The sequence below is a fragment of the Cervus canadensis genome, chromosome 18 (genome assembly GCF_019320065.1).
Source record: "Cervus canadensis isolate Bull #8, Minnesota chromosome 18, ASM1932006v1, whole genome shotgun sequence".
Classification (NCBI taxonomy): domain Eukaryota; kingdom Metazoa; phylum Chordata; class Mammalia; order Artiodactyla; family Cervidae; genus Cervus; species Cervus canadensis.
In genome coordinates, this window is record NC_057403.1 from 13,611,833 (window position 1) to 13,631,489 (window position 19,657).

At 47.3% G+C, this 19,657-nt stretch overlaps 1 protein-coding gene across 5 annotated transcripts; it reads right to left on the minus strand.

The window, feature by feature from the left end:
• Positions 1–12,902: 12,902 nt before the first annotated feature.
• On the minus strand, positions 12,903–19,233 carry LOC122421649. 5 transcript variants are annotated; one of them, XM_043437827.1, is made up of 8 exons: positions 19,074–19,233; positions 18,809–18,844; positions 15,214–15,351; positions 15,050–15,092; positions 14,905–14,959; positions 14,051–14,103; positions 13,754–13,976; positions 12,903–13,506 (listed from the first exon to the last, which is right to left on the minus strand). In XM_043437827.1, the coding sequence occupies exons 1-8, from the start codon at positions 19,210–19,212 to the stop codon at positions 13,267–13,269; spliced, it is 927 nt and encodes a 308-aa protein (XP_043293762.1). In that variant the 5' UTR covers positions 19,213–19,233; the 3' UTR covers positions 12,903–13,266. The 5 variants fall into 5 exon arrangements, 4 of the variants coding, with proteins under 4 accessions (XP_043293762.1, XP_043293763.1, XP_043293764.1 ...); XM_043437828.1 differs by having other exon boundaries at positions 13,710–13,976; XM_043437829.1 differs by having other exon boundaries at positions 13,253–13,506; positions 13,714–13,976.
• Positions 19,234–19,657: the final 424 nt, after the last annotated feature.

Sequence of the window (19,657 nt, forward strand, 5' to 3'; positions counted from 1 at the left end):
GCAGCGGAAACCCACGAAGTGAGGAAGGGGGAAGGCGGTCACCTGGGCCGACCGCCCCGCCCGCGCACGTCGGTCCACGAGGGGCGCAGCGCGCCGCGGCGGCATGGACGAACGAGGGGGCGAACCCCGTCGCGGGCCCGCCCTCCTGGCCGCCTGGGAGCGGGCTGGTACACCGGCCGGTGCCCTCGCGTCCACCGGCCCGGGGACCCGACCCGCGCTCGGGCGAGCGCACCGGCGCGGGCTGCACCGGGGGCACCCGCATTCCCCGCGCTCAGCAACGGCGGCGGACAGACCGCGGCGACGGGCAACCAAGCGGGGCCGGGCGGGCGGGGAAGCGAGACGCACCCGGGCGCGGCCCGGATCGGCGGATGGGGCGGACGGACGGACGGACCGAGAGGTGGCGCGCGCCACCGCGAGGGGCCCCAGGGCCTTGGAAACCACCCGGACGCGAGTCGGCAGGCGGCCCCGGCTCCCGCGGCGCCCAGGAGTCCGGCCGGCCTCCCCAGCCCCGGGCCGCTCGCGGGGCTCGCGCCCGCCGCCCCAACCCGCAGCGCCGCGGGGGCCGGGGAGAACGCTCTCCCGCCGGGTCAAGCTCCCCGCGGCCCCCCGCCCGGGGGCGGCACGGAGGCCGGGGACGACACCCACGGCTCCCGGACAGGCGGGCACCCGACGGGCAGCGAGGGTCGAGGACAGGGCCCCGAGAGAGCGACACGCCCGGGCCGTCAGGACAGCAAGCGCGGGCCCCACCGCCACACGCGGGGGCGCTCCCGGGACGCCGGCCACCCCGGAGCCCCCACGCCCCGGCCCTGCCGCCCGGCCCGCGCGCAGCGGAGGGGCCCGGCCACCGTCCCCGGCAGATCGGCCCCCATCAAGTCCGACCCTAAGGCTCACGTCGAGGGAGGCGGCCCAACCACCGGCCGCGGCTCAGGGCGAGAGCAGGCGCCCTCATGAGCTCCACGCTTTGGGGGAATTGAGTTTTTCTTTTCCTTTGGATTACAGTCGGTGTCTGTTGCTCTGTTTGTTTTAGGTTGGCAGGAACTTGATCCAGTTCTATATAGAGGTGCATCTGTTCTGTTCTTTTTAGGGGTCTTTCCCAGACCGGCTCTTTGAGCGTGTTCAGTAGACTGCCCTGTGCTATTCAGCGGGGATTTTGGATTATCTCCTTGCTATCTAGTAGAGTGTGTATGTTGAGGAGGGCATGGCGGCCGCTCCGGTGTTCTTGCCTGGAGAGTCCGTGGACTGCGGAGCCTGGTGGGCTGCAGTCCACGGGGTCGCAGAGTCGGCCATGGCTGACCACAGCACAGCGTGTATGTTAACCCAGCCTCTAAATGGCTCCCTTCCCTTCGTTGAAATAATCACTGGTGGGCTTTATTAGTCTGTGAGTCTCCTTCTGGTTATGAATTTGTTCATTTGAAAGAATTTATAGGTTCCACATTAAGTAACATAATATTTCTCTCTCTCTCTCTCTCTCTCTCTCTCTGACTTTTCTCAGTAGGATAAATCTCTGGGCCCATCCATGCTGCCCTCAATGGCCTTTTTGTTGTTGTCTTTGATGGCTGAGTGTATTCCAGCGTCTAGATGGACCAGTTACTCTTCATCTCTCTATTGATGGACATGTAGTTGATGCTATGTCTTGGAATTTGTGAATTGGGCTGCCATGAAATAAGGGAGCAAGTGTTATTTTAAATTCTGATTTTATCGGGATCTAAGGCAAGGGGTGGGCTTGCCTCATCAGGTGGTAACTATACTTACTGCTTTAAGGCATCTCCACACTGTTTTCCTTCCTGGCTCTACCCACCCAGTTATATCCCTGCCCGCAGTGTCGGAGGATTCCCCATTCCCCATACCCTCAGCAGCATTTAATCTTCGTATATCTTTTGGAAGATGGCCATTCTGAGGTCGTTGAGCAGATAACCTCTTTGCAGTTTTATTGGCATTTCTCTAAGAGTGATGCTGAGCATCCTTTCATGTGCTTTATGGCCATATTGATGCCTTCTTTGGACATATATCCCTTTCAATCTTGGCCTGTACTTCTGTTGGGCGGATCATGTTTTGATATTAACCTGCAGGAGCTGTTGGCATGTCTTGGAGATTAATATGTTATTTTTAAATTTGGTTGCAAACATTTTTTTTTTCCTGATTTTCGGGGGTTTGTTTTTTGTTTGTTTCATTTGAGCTTCTCTTGCTGTGCAAAAGCTTTTGAAGTTAATGAGGTCCCTTTTGTTCAGTTTTATTTTCTTTTTCGTTTTTCTAAGTGTGGATCCAAAAAGAATTTGTTCCAATTTATGTCAAATAGTGTTCTCTGTAGTTTCCCTAAGAGGGTTAGAGTCATCATCCCTCAAGTTAGCTCTTTAATGGGTTTGCAGTTTCTTTTTCTGTATTGAGTGAGGAGGCATCATCATTTCATTCACCTTTCACCTGCTAAGGAACCCCACCCTGCCCTCCATCCTGACTGTTCACAAATTACCTTGGCAGCATCACTGCAGAAAGGATCCCTTTTCTTCAAAACCTCTCCTCTCTTTATTGTTTGTAGACTTTCAGACAAAGGCCTTTCTCACCCTTATGAGCTGATAGCTCCTTGCAGTTTTCATTTGCATTTCTCTAATAATTAGTGATGCCTAGGTTTTGTTGTTGTTTTTATGTGCTTTATGGCCACATGTATGCCTTCTCTGGAGAAATATCATATAGAATTTTGGCCCATTTTTCTATTGATTGTTTGTAGCTTTAATAATGAGCTGCATTAGCTGTTTGGGAGACAAATTTGTCATGGGAATCTTCGTTTGCAAACATTTATTTCCCATTCTGAGGGTTATCTTTTGGTTTCAGTTTTCCCTTCTGTGCAAATGCTTTTAGAGTCCATGAGGTCTCTTCTGTGGACCTGTGTTTTATTTTTCATTACTCTAATAGGAATTGATCCAAAAAGAAACTGCTGCAATTTATGTCAAACGGCATTCTGCCTGTATTTTCATCAAGAGTTAGAGAGTCATCATTATTATGTTTAGCTCTTTAATCAATTTGGAGTTTCTTTTTTCTATGTGTATTAGGCAGTATGCTGATTTGATTCTCTTTTCGGTGTTTAAGGAACCTCCTCCCTGCCCTGCACCGGGGCTGTTAACAACTTACCTTCCCAGCATCAGTGTAGGAGGGTTCCATTGTCTCTACACCCTCTCCAGCATTTATTGTTTGTAGACTTTTTGACAGAGGCCATTTAACTCGTATGAGGTGATGTCTCCTTGTAGTTTTGATTTGGGTTTCTCTACGATTTCGTGGTGTGGAGGCTGTTCATGTGTGTGTGTGTTTTAAACAGTGTGAATAAAACTGACCTCTCGAGGCTGGCCTCTGGGCTCACTGCTCTGATTTGAATTCTTTTTCCAGGACCTGCATGGGTGCGTGCTCAGTAGCCACAGTCGTTCCCAACTCTGTGTGACCCCATGGGCTGTAGCGCACCAGGCTCCTCTGTCCATGGGATTCTCCCGGCAAGAATCCTGGGGTGGGTTGCATGCCCTCTGTCGGGGGGTCTTCCCGACCAGGGATCGAACCTTCGTCTCTGCATTGCAGGCAGATTTTTTTTTTACCGCTGAGCCACCTGGGAAGCCCCTTTCCAGGACCTAAACGAGGGCATTATTGAGGACAGGTGTTCTTTCTTTGTATCTGCGCAGACCTGCCTGGTGAATTAAGTGCCCATCCGCACACGTTTTCCCATTGTTGTTACCAAAAGTGGCCACAAGGCGGCAGCATTCCTTCATGCGCCCCACTTTCATTTTCCTTTGGAGTAGAGTCGATGTCTGTTGCTGTTTGTTTTAGGTTGACAAGAACTTGATTCATTTGTACATAGAGGTATATCTATTCTGTTCTTTGTAGGGGTCTTTTCCCATATTGGTTCTTTCAGTATTTTCAGTAGACTTTGCTGTGCTAGTCAGTAAGGTTTTTTGGATTTTCTATTATATAATTATCTAGTAGTGTGTATATGTTAATCCAACCTCTAAATGTCTCTCTTCTCCTACCTTTTTTTAAATAATCATAGGTGGGTTTTATTAGTCTATGAGTCTCTTTCAAATTTTTTCATTTGAAAGAATTTATAGATTCCGGCTGTGAGTGATATGCTATTTCTCTTTCCCTCTCTTACTGACTTCTTGCAGTAGGATAAAGCTCTCAGCCCACCCATGCTGCTGTGGATGGCATTTTTTTGGTTCTATTTGATGGCTCTGTGTATTCCAGTGTCTAGTTGGAACACTTACTCTTCATTCCTCTGTTGATGGACAATTTGGTTGACGCTGTGTCTTGGAATTTGTGAATAATGCTGCCACGAAAATAAGGGAACAAGTATCATTTTATCATTTTAAATTATTATTTTCTCCTGATCTAAGGCAAGGTGGGTGGGCTTGCCTCATCAGGTGGTAACTATATTTAGTGTTTTAAGGAATCTCCTTACTGTTTTCCTTTGTGGCTGCACCCACACATTTCCATCCTCACCCACACTGTTGGAGGCTTCCCTGTCCCCCTCGCCCTTGGCAGCATTGAATCTTTGTAGGTCTTTTGGAGGATGGTCGTTCTGAGGGGTGAGAGGTGATACCGCCTTGCAGTTTTGATCGGCATTTCTGTAACAGTGACACGGAGCATCTTTCATGTGCTTTTTGGCCATCTGGATGCCATCTGAAGACAAAGGTCTATTTAGATCTCTGGCCCTGTTTTTCTATTGAGTTGATTGCTTTTTGATATTGAGCTGAATGAACTATTTGCTTGTTTGGAGATGAATAAATTGTTTTTAAATTTGATTGTAACCATTTTTCCCCCAATTTTAAGGGTTTTTTTCTTTCATTAGAGCTTCCCTTGCTGTGCAGAAGCTTTTGAGGTTCATGAGGTTAGTTTTGTGGAGTTTTATTTTATTTTTCATTTTTCTAAGAGTGAAACCAAGAAGAAGTTGCTGTGATTAATTTCAAAACCTGTTCTGCCCATATTTTCCTCGAGAAGTTTAGAGTATCCATCCCTTCATTTAGCTCTTTAATATATTTGGCATTTCTTTTCTGTATAAGGTTAGGGAGAGACGTAATTCGTTAATGTTTCGCTTGTTTAAGGAAACTCCACTCTGTTCTGTGTTCTGGCTGACATTGCCAGCATCAGTGTAGGAGAGTTTATTTTTCTCCAAAACCTATCCACCATTTCCTCTTTGTAGAGTTTTGACAAAAATCATTCTGACCGGTGTGAGCTCAGACATAGTTCTACTTTTGATTCGCGTTTCTCTAAAATTACTCCTTGGTGAAAGGTTTCCATGTGATTTTTTTTTTTTAAGTGTGAGTAAAACTGACCTCTGCAGAGTGACCTCTTGACCGTCTACCCTGTTTTCCTTTCTTTTCCCCAGACCTACCGGAGGACTTCTGCTGAGGACACGTGGTTTTCTTACAGCCTCAGGCCTGGGGAATTTTAAATGTCCATCAGCCGAGGTTTTACAGTTGTTGTCACCAAAGGCGACACAAGGAGGCAGCATATTCCTGCGAGCCATTTCTTTTTTTTTTTTTTTGTAACATTTTTTATTTCCTGTTGAGGTAGATTTGATTTCTGAACTTGAGTTTGTTTTAGGGCAACAGGAACTTGATTCAGTTATACACAGACGTGGATCTATTCTTCTTCGGGGTCTTTTCCCACACAGGTTCTTTCAGTATGTTCAGTAGACGTCCCCGGGCTAGCAGCAGGTCCTTGTGGATTATCCATCTGATAACAGGTAGTGTGTATCTGTTAATCTCAACCTGTTAATGTCTTCCTTCTCCTGTCTTTTGATTTTAATAATCATAAGTTGGTTTTCTGAGCCTGTGAGTCTGTCTCTCTTTACACATCAGTTCATTTGAATGAATGTAGAGATTCCACTTATTCAGTTGAGTTCAGTCGCTCAGTCGTGTCCGACTCTTTGCGACCCCATGGAACGCAGCAAGCCAGGCCCTCCTGTCCATCACCAACTCCCAGAGTTCACCCAAACTCATGTCCATCGAGTCAGTGATGCCATCCAACCATCTCATCCTCTGTCGTCCCCTTCTCCTCCTGCCCCCAATCCCTCCCAGCATCAGGGTCTTTTCCAATGAGTCAGTTCTTCACATCAGCTGGCCAAAGTATTGGAGTTTCAGCTTCAATATCAGTCCTTCCATTGAACAACCAGGACTCATCTCCTTTAGGATGGACTGGTTGGATCTCCTTGCAGTCCAAGGGTCTCTCAAGAGTCTTCTGCAACACCACAGCTCAAAAGCTTCATTCTTCAGCACTCAGCTTTCTTTATAGTCCAACTCTCACATCCATACATGACTACTGGAAAAACCATAGCCTTGACTAGACAGATCTTTGTTGGCAAAGTAATGTCTCTGCTTTTTAAAATGCTGTCTAGGTTGGTCGTAACTTTCCTTCGAGGAGTAAGCGTCTTTTAATTTCATGGCTCCAGTCACCATCTGATTTTGGAGCCCAGGAAAATAAAGTCAGCCACTGTTTCCACGGTTTCCCCATCTATTTGCCATGAAGTGATGAGACCAGATGCCATGATCTTAGTTTTCTGAATGTTGAGTTTTAAGCCAACTTTTTCACTCTCCTCTTTTACTTTCATCAAGAGGCTCTTTAGTTCTTCTTCACTTTCTGCCATAAGGATGGTGTCATCTGCATATCTGAGGTTATTGATATTTCTCCCAGCAATCTTGATTCCAGCTTGTGCTTCATCCCACCCAGAGTTTCTCATGATGTACTCTGCATATAAGTTAAATAAGCAGGGTGACAATATACAGCCTTGACTATACTCCTTTTCCTACTTGGAGCCAGTCTGTTTTTCCATGTCCAGTTCTAACTGTTGCTTCCTGACCTGCATACAGATTGCACAGGAGGCAGGTCAGGTGATCTGGTATTCCCATCTCTTTCAGAATTTTCCACAGTTTACTGTGATCCACACAGTCAGAGGCTTTGGCATAGTCAGTAAAGCAAAAATAGATATTTTTCTGGAACTCTCTTGCTTTTTCAATGGTCCAGCAGATGTTGGCAATTTGATCTCTGGTTCCTCTGCCTTTTCTAAAAACAGCTTGAACATCTGGAAGTTCACGGTTCACGTATTACTGAAGCCTGGCTTGGAGAATTTTGAGCTTTACTTTACTAGCGTGTGAGATGAGTGCAATTGTGCGGTAGTTTGAGCATTCTTTGGCATTACCTTTCTTTGGGATTGGAATGAAAACTGACCTTTTCCAGTCCTGTGACCACTGCTGAGTTTTCCAAATTTGCTGGCATATTGAAGGCAGCACTTTCACAGCATCATCTTTTAGGATTAGAAATAGCTCAACTGGGAATTCCATCACCTCCACTAGCTTTGTTCCTAGTGATGATTCCTAAGGCCCACTTGACTTCACATTGCAGGATGTCTGGCTCTAGGTGAGTGATCACACCATCATGATTATCTGGGTTGTGAAGGTATTTTAGTATAGTTCTTCTGTGTATTCTTGCCATCTCTTCTGAATATCTTCTGCTTCTGTTAGGTCCCTACTATTTCTGTCCTTTATCAAGCCCATCTTTGCATGAAATGTTCCCTTGATATCTCTAATTTTTTTGAAGAGATCTCTAGTCTTTCCCATTCTGTTGTTTCCCGCTATTTCTTTGCCATTGATCACTGAAGAAGGCTTTTTTATCTCTCCTTGCTATTCTTTGGAAATCTGCATTCAAATGGGAATATCTTTCCTTTTCTCCTTTGCTTTTAGCTTCTCTTCTTTTCACAGCTATTTGTAAGGCCTCCTCAGACAGCCATTTTGGTTTTTTTACATTTCTTTTTCTTGGGGATGGTCTTGCTCCCTGTCTCCTGTACAAAGTCATGAACCTCCATCCATAGTTCTTCAGGCACTCTGTCTATCAGACCTAGTGCCTTAAATCTATTTCTCACTTTCACTGTATAATCATTAGGGATTTGATTTAGGTCATATCTGAATGGTCTAGTGGTTTTCCCTACTTTCTTCAATATAAGTCTGAATTTGGCAATAAGGAGTTCATGATCTAAGCCACAGTCAGCTCCTGGTCTTGTTTTTGCTGACTGTATACAGCTTCTCCACCTTTGGCTGCAAAGAATATAATCAATCTGATTTCAGTGTTGACCTTCTGTTGATGTCCATGTGTAGAGTCTTCTCTTATGTTGTTGGAAGAGGGTGTTTGCTATGACCAGTACGTTCTCTTACTAAAACGCTTTTAGCCTTTGCCCTGCTTCATTCTGTACTCCATGGCCAAATTTACCTATTACTCCAGGTGTTTCTTGACTTCCTACTTTTGCATTCCAGTTTCCTATAATGAAGAGGACATCAATTACCAAAACCAGAAACGAAAACCACCAGTGGAGCGTGAAGAAATGCTACATCCTTCCAATTTTGTAACAGCAACAGGAAAACCTGTGCTGATGGACACGTCATCACCAGGCCTGTGGGGATGTAAGAAAAAAATCATCTTTCCTCAATAGATGTCCTCGGGCAGGTCCTGGAAAAAGAATTCAAAACAGTGCAGAGGGTCAGGAGGCCAATCTCCAGAGGTCAGTTTTACTCACATTGTTCTTTTAAAAATCACATGAAAAGCCTCCACATCCTGAAATCTTATTGAAATACAAATCAAAACTACAACAAGAAATCGCCTAGATAGAAAGATATGCTCACTTGTGTCCAACTCTCTGTGTCCCCATGGACTGTAGCCCATGAGGCTCCTCTGTCCATGCGATTCTCCAAGCAGGAATATTGGGGTGAATGTCATTTCCTGCTCCAGAGGATCTTCCCGACCCAGGGATCAAATCCAGGTCTCTTGCATTGCAGGCAGATTCTTTACCATCTGAGCCACCAGGGAAGTAACATAAGCAGACACAAAAGATCACACATACATACTACGATTCCAATTATAAGAAATACCCATGCAATCAAAAAAAAGAAAAGAAAAGAAAAGAAATACCCATGCAATCAGAGCAGGAAAAGAAATAAAAGGAATCCAGATTGGAAAAGAAGTAAAACTCTCACTGTTTTCAGATGACATGATCCTCTATATAGAAAACCCTAAAGACTCCACCAGAAAATTACTAGAGCTAATCAATGAATATACTAAAGTTGCAGGATATAAAATTAACATATGGATATCCCTTGCATTCCTATATACTAACAATGAGAAAACAGAAAGAGAAATTAAAGAAACAATTCCATTCACCATTGCAATGAAAAGAATAAAATACTTAGGAATAAATCTACCTAAAGAAACAAAAGACCTATATATACAAAGCTATAAAACACTGATGAAAGAAATCAAAGATGACACAAATAGATGGAGAAATATACCATGTTCATGGATCAGAAGAATCAATATAGTGAAAATGAGTATACTACCCAAATCAATCTATAGATTCAATGCAATCCCTATCAAGATACCAACAGTATTTTTCAGAGAACTAGAACAAATAATTTCACAATATGTATGGAAATACAAAAAAACCTGAATAGCCAAAGCAATCTTGAGAAAGAAGAATGGAACTGGAGAAATCAACCTGCCTGACTTCAGGTTATACTACAAAGCAACAGTCATCAAGACAGTATGGTATTGGCACAAAAACAGAAATATAGATCAATGGAACAGAATAGAAAGCCCAGAGATAAATCCACGAACCTATGGACACCTTATCTTTCACAAAGGAGGCAAGAATATACAATGGAGAAAAGACAATCTCTTTAATAGTGGTGCTGGGAAAACTGGTCAACCACTTGTAAAAGAATGAAACTGGAACACTTTCTAACACCATACACAAAAATAAACTCAAAGTGGATTAAAGATCTAAATGTAAGACCAGAAACTATAAAACTCCTAGAGGAAAACATAGGCAAAACACTCTCCAACAAAAATCACAGCAGGATCCTCTATGACCCACCTCCCAGAGTAATGGAAATAAACGCAAAAATAAACAAACAGGACCTAATAAACTTAAAACCTTTTGCACAACGAAGGAAACTGTAAGCAAAGTGAAAAGACAGCCTTCAGAAAGGGAGAAAATAATGGCAAATGAAGCAACTGACAAAGAATTAATCTCAAAAATATCCAAACAACTCCTGCAGCTCAATTCCAGAAAAATAAGTGACTCAATCAAAAAATGGGCCAAAGAACTAAACAGACATTTCTCCAAAGAAGACATACAGATGGCTAACAAACACATGAAAAGATGCTCAACATCACTCATTATCAGAGAAATGCAAATCAAACCCACAATGAGGTACCATCTCACACTGGTCAGAATGGCTGCTATCAAAAAGTCTACAAACAATAAATGCTGGAGAGGGTGTGGCGAAAAAGGAACCATCTTACACTGTTGGTGGAAGGCAAACTAGTACAGCCACTATGGAGAACAGTGTGGAGATTCCTTAAAAAACTGGAAATAGAACTGCCATATGACCCAGCAATCCCACTTCTCGGCATACACACCGAGGAAACCAGAATTGAAAGAGACACTTGTACCCCCAATGTTCATCGCAGCACTGTTTACAATAGCCAGGACATGGAAGCAACCTAGATATCCATCAGCAGATGAGTGGATAAGAAAGCTGTGGTATATATACACAATGGAATATTACTCAGCCATTAAAAATAATGCATTTGAATCAGTTCTAATGAGGTGGATGAAACTGGAGCCTATTATACAGAGCAAAGTAAGTCAGAAAGAAAAACACCAATACAGTATATTAATGCATATATATGGAATTTAGAAAGATGGTAACAATGACCCTATATAAGAGACAGCAAAAGAGACACAGATGTAAAGAACAGACTTTTGGACTCTGGGAGAAGGCGAGGGTGGGATGATTTGAGAGAATAGCATTGAAACATGTATATTACCATATGTGAAACAGATCACCAGTCCAGGTTCGATGCATGAGACAGGGTGCTCAGGGCTGGTGCACTGGGATGACTCTGAGGGATGGGATGGGGAGGGCGGTGGGAGGGGGGTTCAGGATGGGGAACACATGTACACCCATGGCTGATTCATGTCAATGTATGGCAAAAACCACTACAATATTGTAAAGTAATTAGCCTCCAATTAAAACATAAAAAATAATAATTAAAAAATTAAAAAAACAAAAAAGAACAGGCCAGTTCATAGAGACAGAAAGTTCAGTGGAAGTTATCAGGGCTTCAGGAAGGCAGAACGGGGCGTTATTACCAAGTTAGTGTCTCTACAGGGTAAAACGCATGGACATCTGGAGACGTGTTTGAACAAGGTGCTCATACGGAGTATCACCTGACAAATCTCTGTGATGGGTGGTTTCGGTGAACTTCTCTTTGGAGCAGTGACGTGGGTCAGAAATCAGAACAGAGCAAAAGCAGCACTCTCAGCCCTGAAGCCCTGATGAGGGAAAGAGCCTGCATTTCACCCAGAAAGTGTGAGCAGGAAAGATGGGCGTGGCTGGAATGAGCCGGCAGGGCCCTGACTGCAGACTGTAGGGCCGGGGCCAGGACGCACCAGCCTTGGGGGGCAATTCTTTACTTTCAGTTATAATTATAGATGTATATAATTAAACATATGAAGTATATATATGTGTGTGTGTGTAGTTGAAGGATCCTGGTGGCTCAGTGCTAAACAATCTGCCTGCAATGAAGGAGACCAGGGATCAATCCCTAGATCAGGAAGCTCTCCTGGAGAAGGGCACGGCAACCCACCCCAGTGTTCTTTTTTTCTTTGCGGTTGAGTTCCTTTTCCTGACAACCCCTGCAACCACCCTTCCTGACTCCAGTATTCTTGCCTGGAGAATCCCATGGACAGAGAAGCCTGGCATCTACAGTCCATGGGATTAAAAAGTTTCGGACACGACTGAGTGACTAACACTTTCACTCTCTCTTTTTGCATAGTTCATTTACAATGTTGTTAGTTTCAGGTGTATGCACAGCAGTTCAGTTATGCATATATATGCATATTCTTCTATACACATATATCTATTCTTTTCCAGCCTCTTTTCCCTTTAGGTTATTGTTAACACAAGACATTGAGTCGAGTCCCCAGTGCTGTCCAGTAGCTCCTTCTTGTTCACCTATTTTTTATTGTAATTCCTCCCTTTTTTTCTGGCTGCACTGTGTGGCATGCGGGATCTCAGCTCCCCGATCCAACCTGTGCCACTTGCAGTGGAAGCGTGGTGTCCTAACCACTGGACCGCCAGGGAGGTCCCTGTTTGCCTGTCTTATAGATGGCAGTAAGTATATGTTAATCCCAAACTCCCAGCTCATCTCCCCCCACCACTTGCTATCCCCTTTGGTAACCATACGTTTGTTTTCTATGTGAGTATTTCTGTTCTGTAAATAAGTTCATTTGGACCAGGTGATTATTTGCTGGAGTTGGAGAAGAGAGGCAAGAAGAGAACTTTCCTGTGCATTAGAGGTTTAGCAGCATCCCTTGGACAGCAAGGAGATCAGACCAGTCAGTCCTGAAGGAAATAAACCCTGAATATTCATTGGAAGGACTGATGCTAAAGCTGAAGCTCCAATACTTTGGCCACCTGATGTGAAGAGCTGACTCATTGGAAAAGACCCTGATGCTGGGAAAGATTGAGGGCAGGAGGAGAAGGGGACAAAGAGGATGAGATGGTTGAATCAGCTTCACCAACTTGAATGGATGGTATCACCGACTCAATGGACATGAGTTTGAGCAAACTCTGGGAGATAGTGGAGAACAGGGAGTCCTGGTGTTCTGCAGTCCATGGGGTCGCAAAGAGTCAGACATGACTGAGCAACTGAACACCACCACCACACCACTGCTTCTCACTGTTCAAGCATTCCCTCATTTGACCCTCAGTGGAGTATGAGAAGCAGGTGTTCTTTAGTCCCGTTCTAGTGAGAACCAGGAATCTGCTGAGAGTTGTGTGATGCATCTGTCTGCCAAAAATATACACGCAACCTAAACGTTGAGAGTTATGTTTTATTCGTCAGATATTCTTAGGACTCAAGCCCAGGAGGCAGCATCTCAAGTAACCCCAAGAGAACTGCTTGAAGGAAAAAAGGGGAGAAGCCAGGTTATATAGAAGCTTCACAACAAAAGGTGGATAATCTGAACCTCAAATGCTACTGCCAATTAAAGAAAACCAGCTATCCCAAGTTAAGGAATTTAGCGCTTGTCTACGTATGGGAAGATGGAAAAGTCTGGGCTCGCTGAAATCATTGCTTTGATGCACGCCTCAGCTGTCTGGGGCCAGGATCCTGTTGTTTTCATGTCCTGAGGTCCCTCCGGGTTCACCCTCAGTGGTGGCTACAGTCTGACGACTGCTAGATGGCCGTGCTCTTTCCTTCCTGAGTGCCCTCGGGGCTCACCAGCTCACCATCCGCGGTGGCCGTCATTGCTTGTGACTGTGATATCCTTTGTTCACTGATACGGCAGGAAATATTCCATCTCTCATATCCCAGAATTTCTTGAGGACTGACAAGGCTTCTGTATTCTTGAGTCTGCGGGGAGCTCCAAAATGAGGCCTGGGGCTTCCCAGGTGGCGCAGTGGTAAAAGAATCCACCTGCAAGGCAACAGACTTGGGTTCGATCCCTGGGTCGGGAAGATCTCCTGGAGAAGGAAATGGAGAAGGGAATAGCTGCCCACTCCAGTATTCCTGCCTGGAGAATCCCGTGGACAGGGAGCCTGGTGGGCTATAGTCCATGGGGTCACAGAGAGTCAGACATGACTGGGCAGGTGCGTGCGTGCACACACACACACACTCACTTACACACAAGATGACGGCTGCTGTGGGCGTGTGAGCAGCTCACCCCGTGGAACCCCACGCTCCTTAAGGGGCATTTGCGCCATGGAGTGCACACAGCCAGCTCCCGCTCCGCGCTCCAGATGAGGGGAAGGTGGGTCCACGTGGGGCTATACTGAGGACTCTTCAGGGCTGCAAGACGGCAGTGAAAGCTCACTCTGCGTGAAGGAGTCCTGGTGCGGCTCAGCGGAGGACTCAGAAGACCCCCATGGGCATTCCTCGGGGTGGGCCTGGGAAGACACAAAGTGAGGGGTGAGCGCCTGGGGGAGGGGCCGGGGGAGCGGGGGCGGGGGGGGAGACTCACGTGCATGTCCGTCTGTCTGTCCTCCTCCAACAGGAGGTGCACCGAGACGTCATCTGCAAGGAAAGAGGAGAGGACAGGCTTCCAGGAAAGGCCTTCTGGTCACCCAGTCCTGCCGTCAGTATTTCGGAGCCATGACGGGGTGGAGTGAGTGGACCAAGGAGGTGATTGAATAGTTAGTCCCCCAGGGAACGGTAGGTAGAGACAGTATGGGAGACCCTTGTAAGTGGATGACTCCAGAAAGCAGGTTTGCTTAGCAACAGAAGCAGGAGACCTGCCCCCAACAAGGAAACAGCGGTGGCCTGAGCCCCACATCCTGCCCAGGGAGCCCTGAGATTTAATGACCCATGGGACATGCTCTCTACACACATTAAAAAAAAAAGAAAAACAATCATTTGTGGACCTTGCTTGACCATGTAGGGACACCTGGGGGAGGGGCCGGGGGAACCTGCTCAACCTGGAGGAGGAGCTGATGATGGAACTGTGATGTCTACTCAAGAAATTCAAAGAAGGTCTTCTCCCCCTCCCCACTTTTCCTGTGATTATAAAACTGTAGCCCAGTAAATTCTCAGATCTGCCCGCTTGTAAGCCTCGCAAGCATCCTTCTCTAGTAAATCACTTCTCATCTACCACTTGGCTCTCACTGACTTCTTCTCTGCACCGAGACAGGAAGGGCTGTGGTACAGAGCTCTTCAGAGCCCCCAGGAATGACACCAGTCGCTTTCAGACGGACGACTGGAAGCAGGGAAGGGCAGTGACATCACATGTGGTAAGGCCTGCCCCCAGCGTCTCAGCTTCTTCCAGGATGCCGTCTATCTGCCCCTGAAGGCATCCTTCCCCCAGCCCGGCTCCCCCGCCTTCTCACTCCTCTTACGCGGATTTTCTTCTGAGAAGTCCATGCCAGGGTTGGAGCTGAGGGAAAGGAGATAGATGCATTAAGGCAGGTCTGAGGAATGAGGCAGAAACAGTGTTTTCTACTGGGAAGAGTCCGGATTTTCCTACCTGTTAAAATCCAGTTGGCTCTTGGTCTCATTATCAGCGGAACCTACAGAGAGGCAATGCTGAGAGCCCTTCCTGGTAGGGGACCCCCCCAAGCCCCTCCCCACGCTCCCCCCACCCAGGTGACCCCTTCCCCTTCCAGGAACCCTTCCCCTTCCAGAACGTACCGTGTTGGCCTCCACAGCAGCACAGGCAGAGGATAAAGAGGAGGACGAAGAGGAGAGGGAGGAGCCCGATGGCGGAACTCCCAGACACGACGGGAAGGGCTGTTTCTTCAAGAGGGTTTTGGTAGACTTCAGGTAGGTCTAGGAGTTGGGGAACAGTACAGATCTGTGGCTGGTCTCCGGCTGGACCAAGTCATCCTTTCAGTACATATGTATTGTATTTACTGTATATGTACTGGTCACCTTCCATAAACGAGCAAGTTGGTGGATGTTTTGGAAACTGGTGAACCTATGCAATAACAGAATCTAGACACATCAGCCAACGCACAGAAGTTGTTACTCTTCTGCGTATTGAGATAAATTATACAACAAAACTATCTACTGTATTTTCCAGTGGTCACGTATGGATGAGAGTGTTGGACCGTAAAGAAGGCTGAGCATCAAAGAATTGATGTTTTTGAACTGTGGTGTTGTAGAAAACTCTTGAGAGTCCCTTGGACCGTAAGGAGATCCAACCAGTCCTTCCTAAAGGAGATCAGTCCTGGGTGTTCATTGGAAGGACTGATGCTGAAGCTGAAACTCCAATAATTTGGCCACCTATTGTGAAGAGCTGGCTCACTGGAAAAGACCCTGATACTGGGAAAAATTGAAGGCAGGAGGAGAAGGAGACGACAAAGGATGAGACGGTTGGATCGGCTTCACCAACTCGATGGACATGAGTTTCAGCAAACTCCGGGAGATAGTGAAGGACAAGGAGGCCTGCGTGCTGCAGTCCATGAGGTCACAAAGTGAGACGCGACTGAGCGACTAAACAACAACCCTGGGCTTCCCCGGTGGCTCAGTGGTTGAGAATCCACCTGCCAATCGGGAGACATGGATTCCATCCGCAGTCCGGGAAGATCCCACATGCCTCGCAATGGCTAAACCCACACGCCACAACAACTGAGCCTGCGAGCTGCAACTATGAAGAGCCCGTGCTCCACGACAAGAGAGAGCCTGCACACAGCAACAGAGACCCAACGCTGCCAAAATTAATCAGTTAATTTTTTAAAGATAAAATTTTGCACATCTGTGACACCACGAGTGGATCCAGAGGGCGTGTGGCTAAGTGAAATAAGTCAGAGAAAGAAAATGCCATCGGCTCCCACATGTGGAATCTAAAGAACAAAACAGAACAAGGGCAGACCTACAGAACCAGAGAATAACCAGGAGGCTGCCAAAATGACCAAAGGAATTAAGAAGTACTAATCGTAAGTTATAGAATAAAAAAATACAGACATGAAATACACAGTGCAGGGAAGGTGCTCAATAATAACATAATAACTTTACACGAGAACAGATGGTTCCCAGACGTATCCTGGTCATCATTTCATAAGGTCATTATACAGTGTGAAAGTGAAAGTCGCTCGGTCGTGTCCAACTCTTTCCAACCCCATGGACAGTGGTCCATGGAATTCTTTAGGCCAGAGTACTAGAGTGGGTAGCTGGCCCCTTCTCCAAGGGATCTTCCCATCTTCCCAACCCAGGGATCGAACCCAGGTCTCCTGCATTGCAGGCCAATTCTTTACCACCTGAGCCACCAGGGACACCTGAAATTGCTATAATATTGTACTTCAACTATATTTCAATTAACTTACTAAAAACCTATGCCAAACAGTACAATGTTGAGGTCACAACCAGGGCTCAATATATCTGGAATATGAAAAAACTAACTTACCTCTTGATAGATTCATAAGATTAAAACAAAATCATATGTACAAATGTTGAGAATAGTACTTGGTAGATGAGAAAACCTCAACACATGTTACCTAGCAACTATTAACATTAAACAATAATGCCTACTTTGAGCAAAAGCTTGTTGTCTGAGCTTGACAGAATCGTATCTTACCTGATGCAACACTCTGTTTTGTTTTGTTTTGTTTTGGCTGTGCTGCACCGCTTATAGGATCTCAGTTCCTCAATCAGAGATTGAAGCCTGGCCATGGCAATGGCACCTAACCACTGGACCTCCAGAGAACTCCTATAATTTCACTTTAGAAAGAAGGAACCTGGGGCTCAAATGAGGAAACTGCTTGCAAAAGGTCACAGAACCAGCAAATCTTGATGTCTTCATTTTACTTCAAGTCTGTCTCCTAGTCAAGAGTGCCTTCCTTCTGAACAGAACTTCCATAGCTGAGTGAGCTGGAGGCAATCACTGTTGTTCTTTAGTCACTAAATCATGTCCGACTCTTTGTGACCCCATGGACTGTAGCCCACCAGGCTCCTCTGTCTATGGGATTCTCAGGCAAGAACACTGAAGTGGGCTGCCTTTTCCTCCTCCAGGGGATCTTCCCGACCCAGGGATCGAACCCACATCTCCTGCTTTGCAGGCAGATTGTTTACCACTGAGCCACCTGGAGGCAGGTGAGGTGACCGCAAATGGAGAGGACACACAGCACCCCCAACAAGTGACACTCCCGAACCCACAGGGGGACCTGGGCCCGTACGGATGTCCTCGGTTCTCTGCGTCTGCGTTGTGAATGTCGACCTCAGCTGTGTTCTCTTTCTGCATTAAACGAAAACCTAAGCATTTCCTCCTTGACTCACCTGTGCTGATGGGGAATAGCTGGAGATTGGGAAGCTTTCTAGAGAGGGGAAGAGGTTTTCTACCAAAGATTGGCAAAATGCTGAAGAATTAAAATACAAAAAATAAATTAAGGTCTTCCCTGGTGGCTCAGTAGTGATGTATGGATGTAAGAGTTGGACCATAAAGAAAGCTGAGCACCAAAGAATTGGTTCTTTTGAACTGTGGTGTTGGAGAAGACTCTTGAGAGTCCCTTGGCCAGCAAGGAGGTCAAACCAGTCCATCCTAAAGGAAATTGGTCCTGAATATTCATTGGAAGGACTGATGCTGAGGCTGAAACTCCAATACTTTGGCCACCTGATGCGAAGAGCCAACTCATTAGAAAAGACCCTGATGCTGGGAAAGATTGAACGCAGGAGAAAGGGAAGACAGAGGATGAGATGGTTGGATGGCATCACTGACTCAATAGACGTGAGTTTGAATAAGTTCCAGGAGACAGTGAAGGACAGGGAGGCCTGGCGTGCCGCAGTCCATGGGGTCGCAAAGAGTTGGACACCACCGAGCGACTGAACAACAACTGGTGCTCCGTGGTAAAGAATCTGCCCGCCAATTCAGTAGACATCGTCGGTTCCATCCCTGATCCGGAAAGATCCCACTTGCCAAGGAGCACCTAAGCCCGTGCGCCGCAAATAGAGCCCGCCTTCTAGAGCCCAGGAGCCGCATCCACTGAAGCCAGGCAGCCAAGGCCTGTGCTCGGGCAACAAGGGAAGCCGCCGCGGTGGGACGCCGAGCATCCCAGCGAGAGAGGAGCCCCTGTTCACCGCAGCTAGAGAAGGGCCACGCCCAGCCACGAAGACCCGGTGCAGCCAAAAAGTAAATAGTAAATAAACCATTTAAATTAATGAAGCGAAGCCTGTGGAGGAAGGGATGGTGCAGGTGAAAGGCTGAGGTTCGGTCAAGGCTGCACAGGTTCACCCCCACGTCCCCGCGGCCCAACTCGGAGTTCTCTGGGAGAAAAAGGGAGGTACCACTCACCAGTCTGCGCCCAAATCCCTGGGTCCCGGCAGAACACTGCAAGGGAGAAACACGTGGTCAGAGAAGTCGGCCAGTAACACAGTGGGCTCCCAGACGCCTGGAGCTCAGCGAACTGGAGAGACGCGGCCTGCGGGTGACGACACTGCTGTCCCCTGTCCCGGGGCCTCACAGAGGGGAGTCCCAGCAGAGGAGCCCGCTTACGAACCGCTCCTCGGCGCCTTCTTCCCTCCCCAGCCTCCCACACGACAGCCCGCCGCCCGCTCACCGAGCCCGAGCAGAAGAGGGACGCTCGGGGCCATGGCGATGCCCGGCCCGCACCGCCCGCGCGCGCAGCCCGCCCAGCACGGCTGCCCCGCCGACCCAGCCGCCCGGGCCCGAGACCTCCCGCCGCGGAGTGCCAGCATCGCTTTCCCGGCAGAAGGGGAAGCGTTGCTTGTGCAACACGGAGACGCTGCCCCTCCACCCTCCCCACGGCGCCCGGGCCGGGCGTGGTTACCTGCGGGTTTCCTGCCGTGATCTTCCGGCCGCGAAGATGTGGGAGACCGGCTCTCCACAAAGACCTGCTTATCTGCCGCAGGGCTTCCCCGATGGTTCAGCGCGGAAAGAATCCGCCTGCAACGCAGGAGACACAGGAGGCGCGGGTTCGATCCCTGGGTGGGGAAGATCCCCTGGAGGAGGGCACAGCGACCTCTTTCAGTATTCCTGCCTGGAGAATCCCATGGACAGAGGAGCCTGGCGGGCTGCAGCCCACGGGGTCAGAGAGTCGGACACCACTGACTACACACACACATCTAAAATAGAAGAACTGAGGGAAATTTTCCTCCTCCCCCAGAAAAAGGAGATCACACG

Bases quoted from the DNA above. Each gene is read 5' to 3' on its own strand.
- LOC122421649 (XM_043437827.1), bottom strand. From the start codon at position 19,212: ATGCTGGCACTCCGCGGCGGGAGGTCTCGGGCCCGGGCGGCTGGGTCG. The intron at 15,093-15,213 runs GTACGTTCTGGA...GCCTCTCTGTAG, and splicing joins CTGCTGTGGAGGCCAACACG to GTTCCGCTGATAATGAGACC. The intron at 14,960-15,049 runs GTAGGAAAATCC...CCTTTCCCTCAG, and splicing joins AGCCAACTGGATTTTAACAG to CTCCAACCCTGGCATGGACT.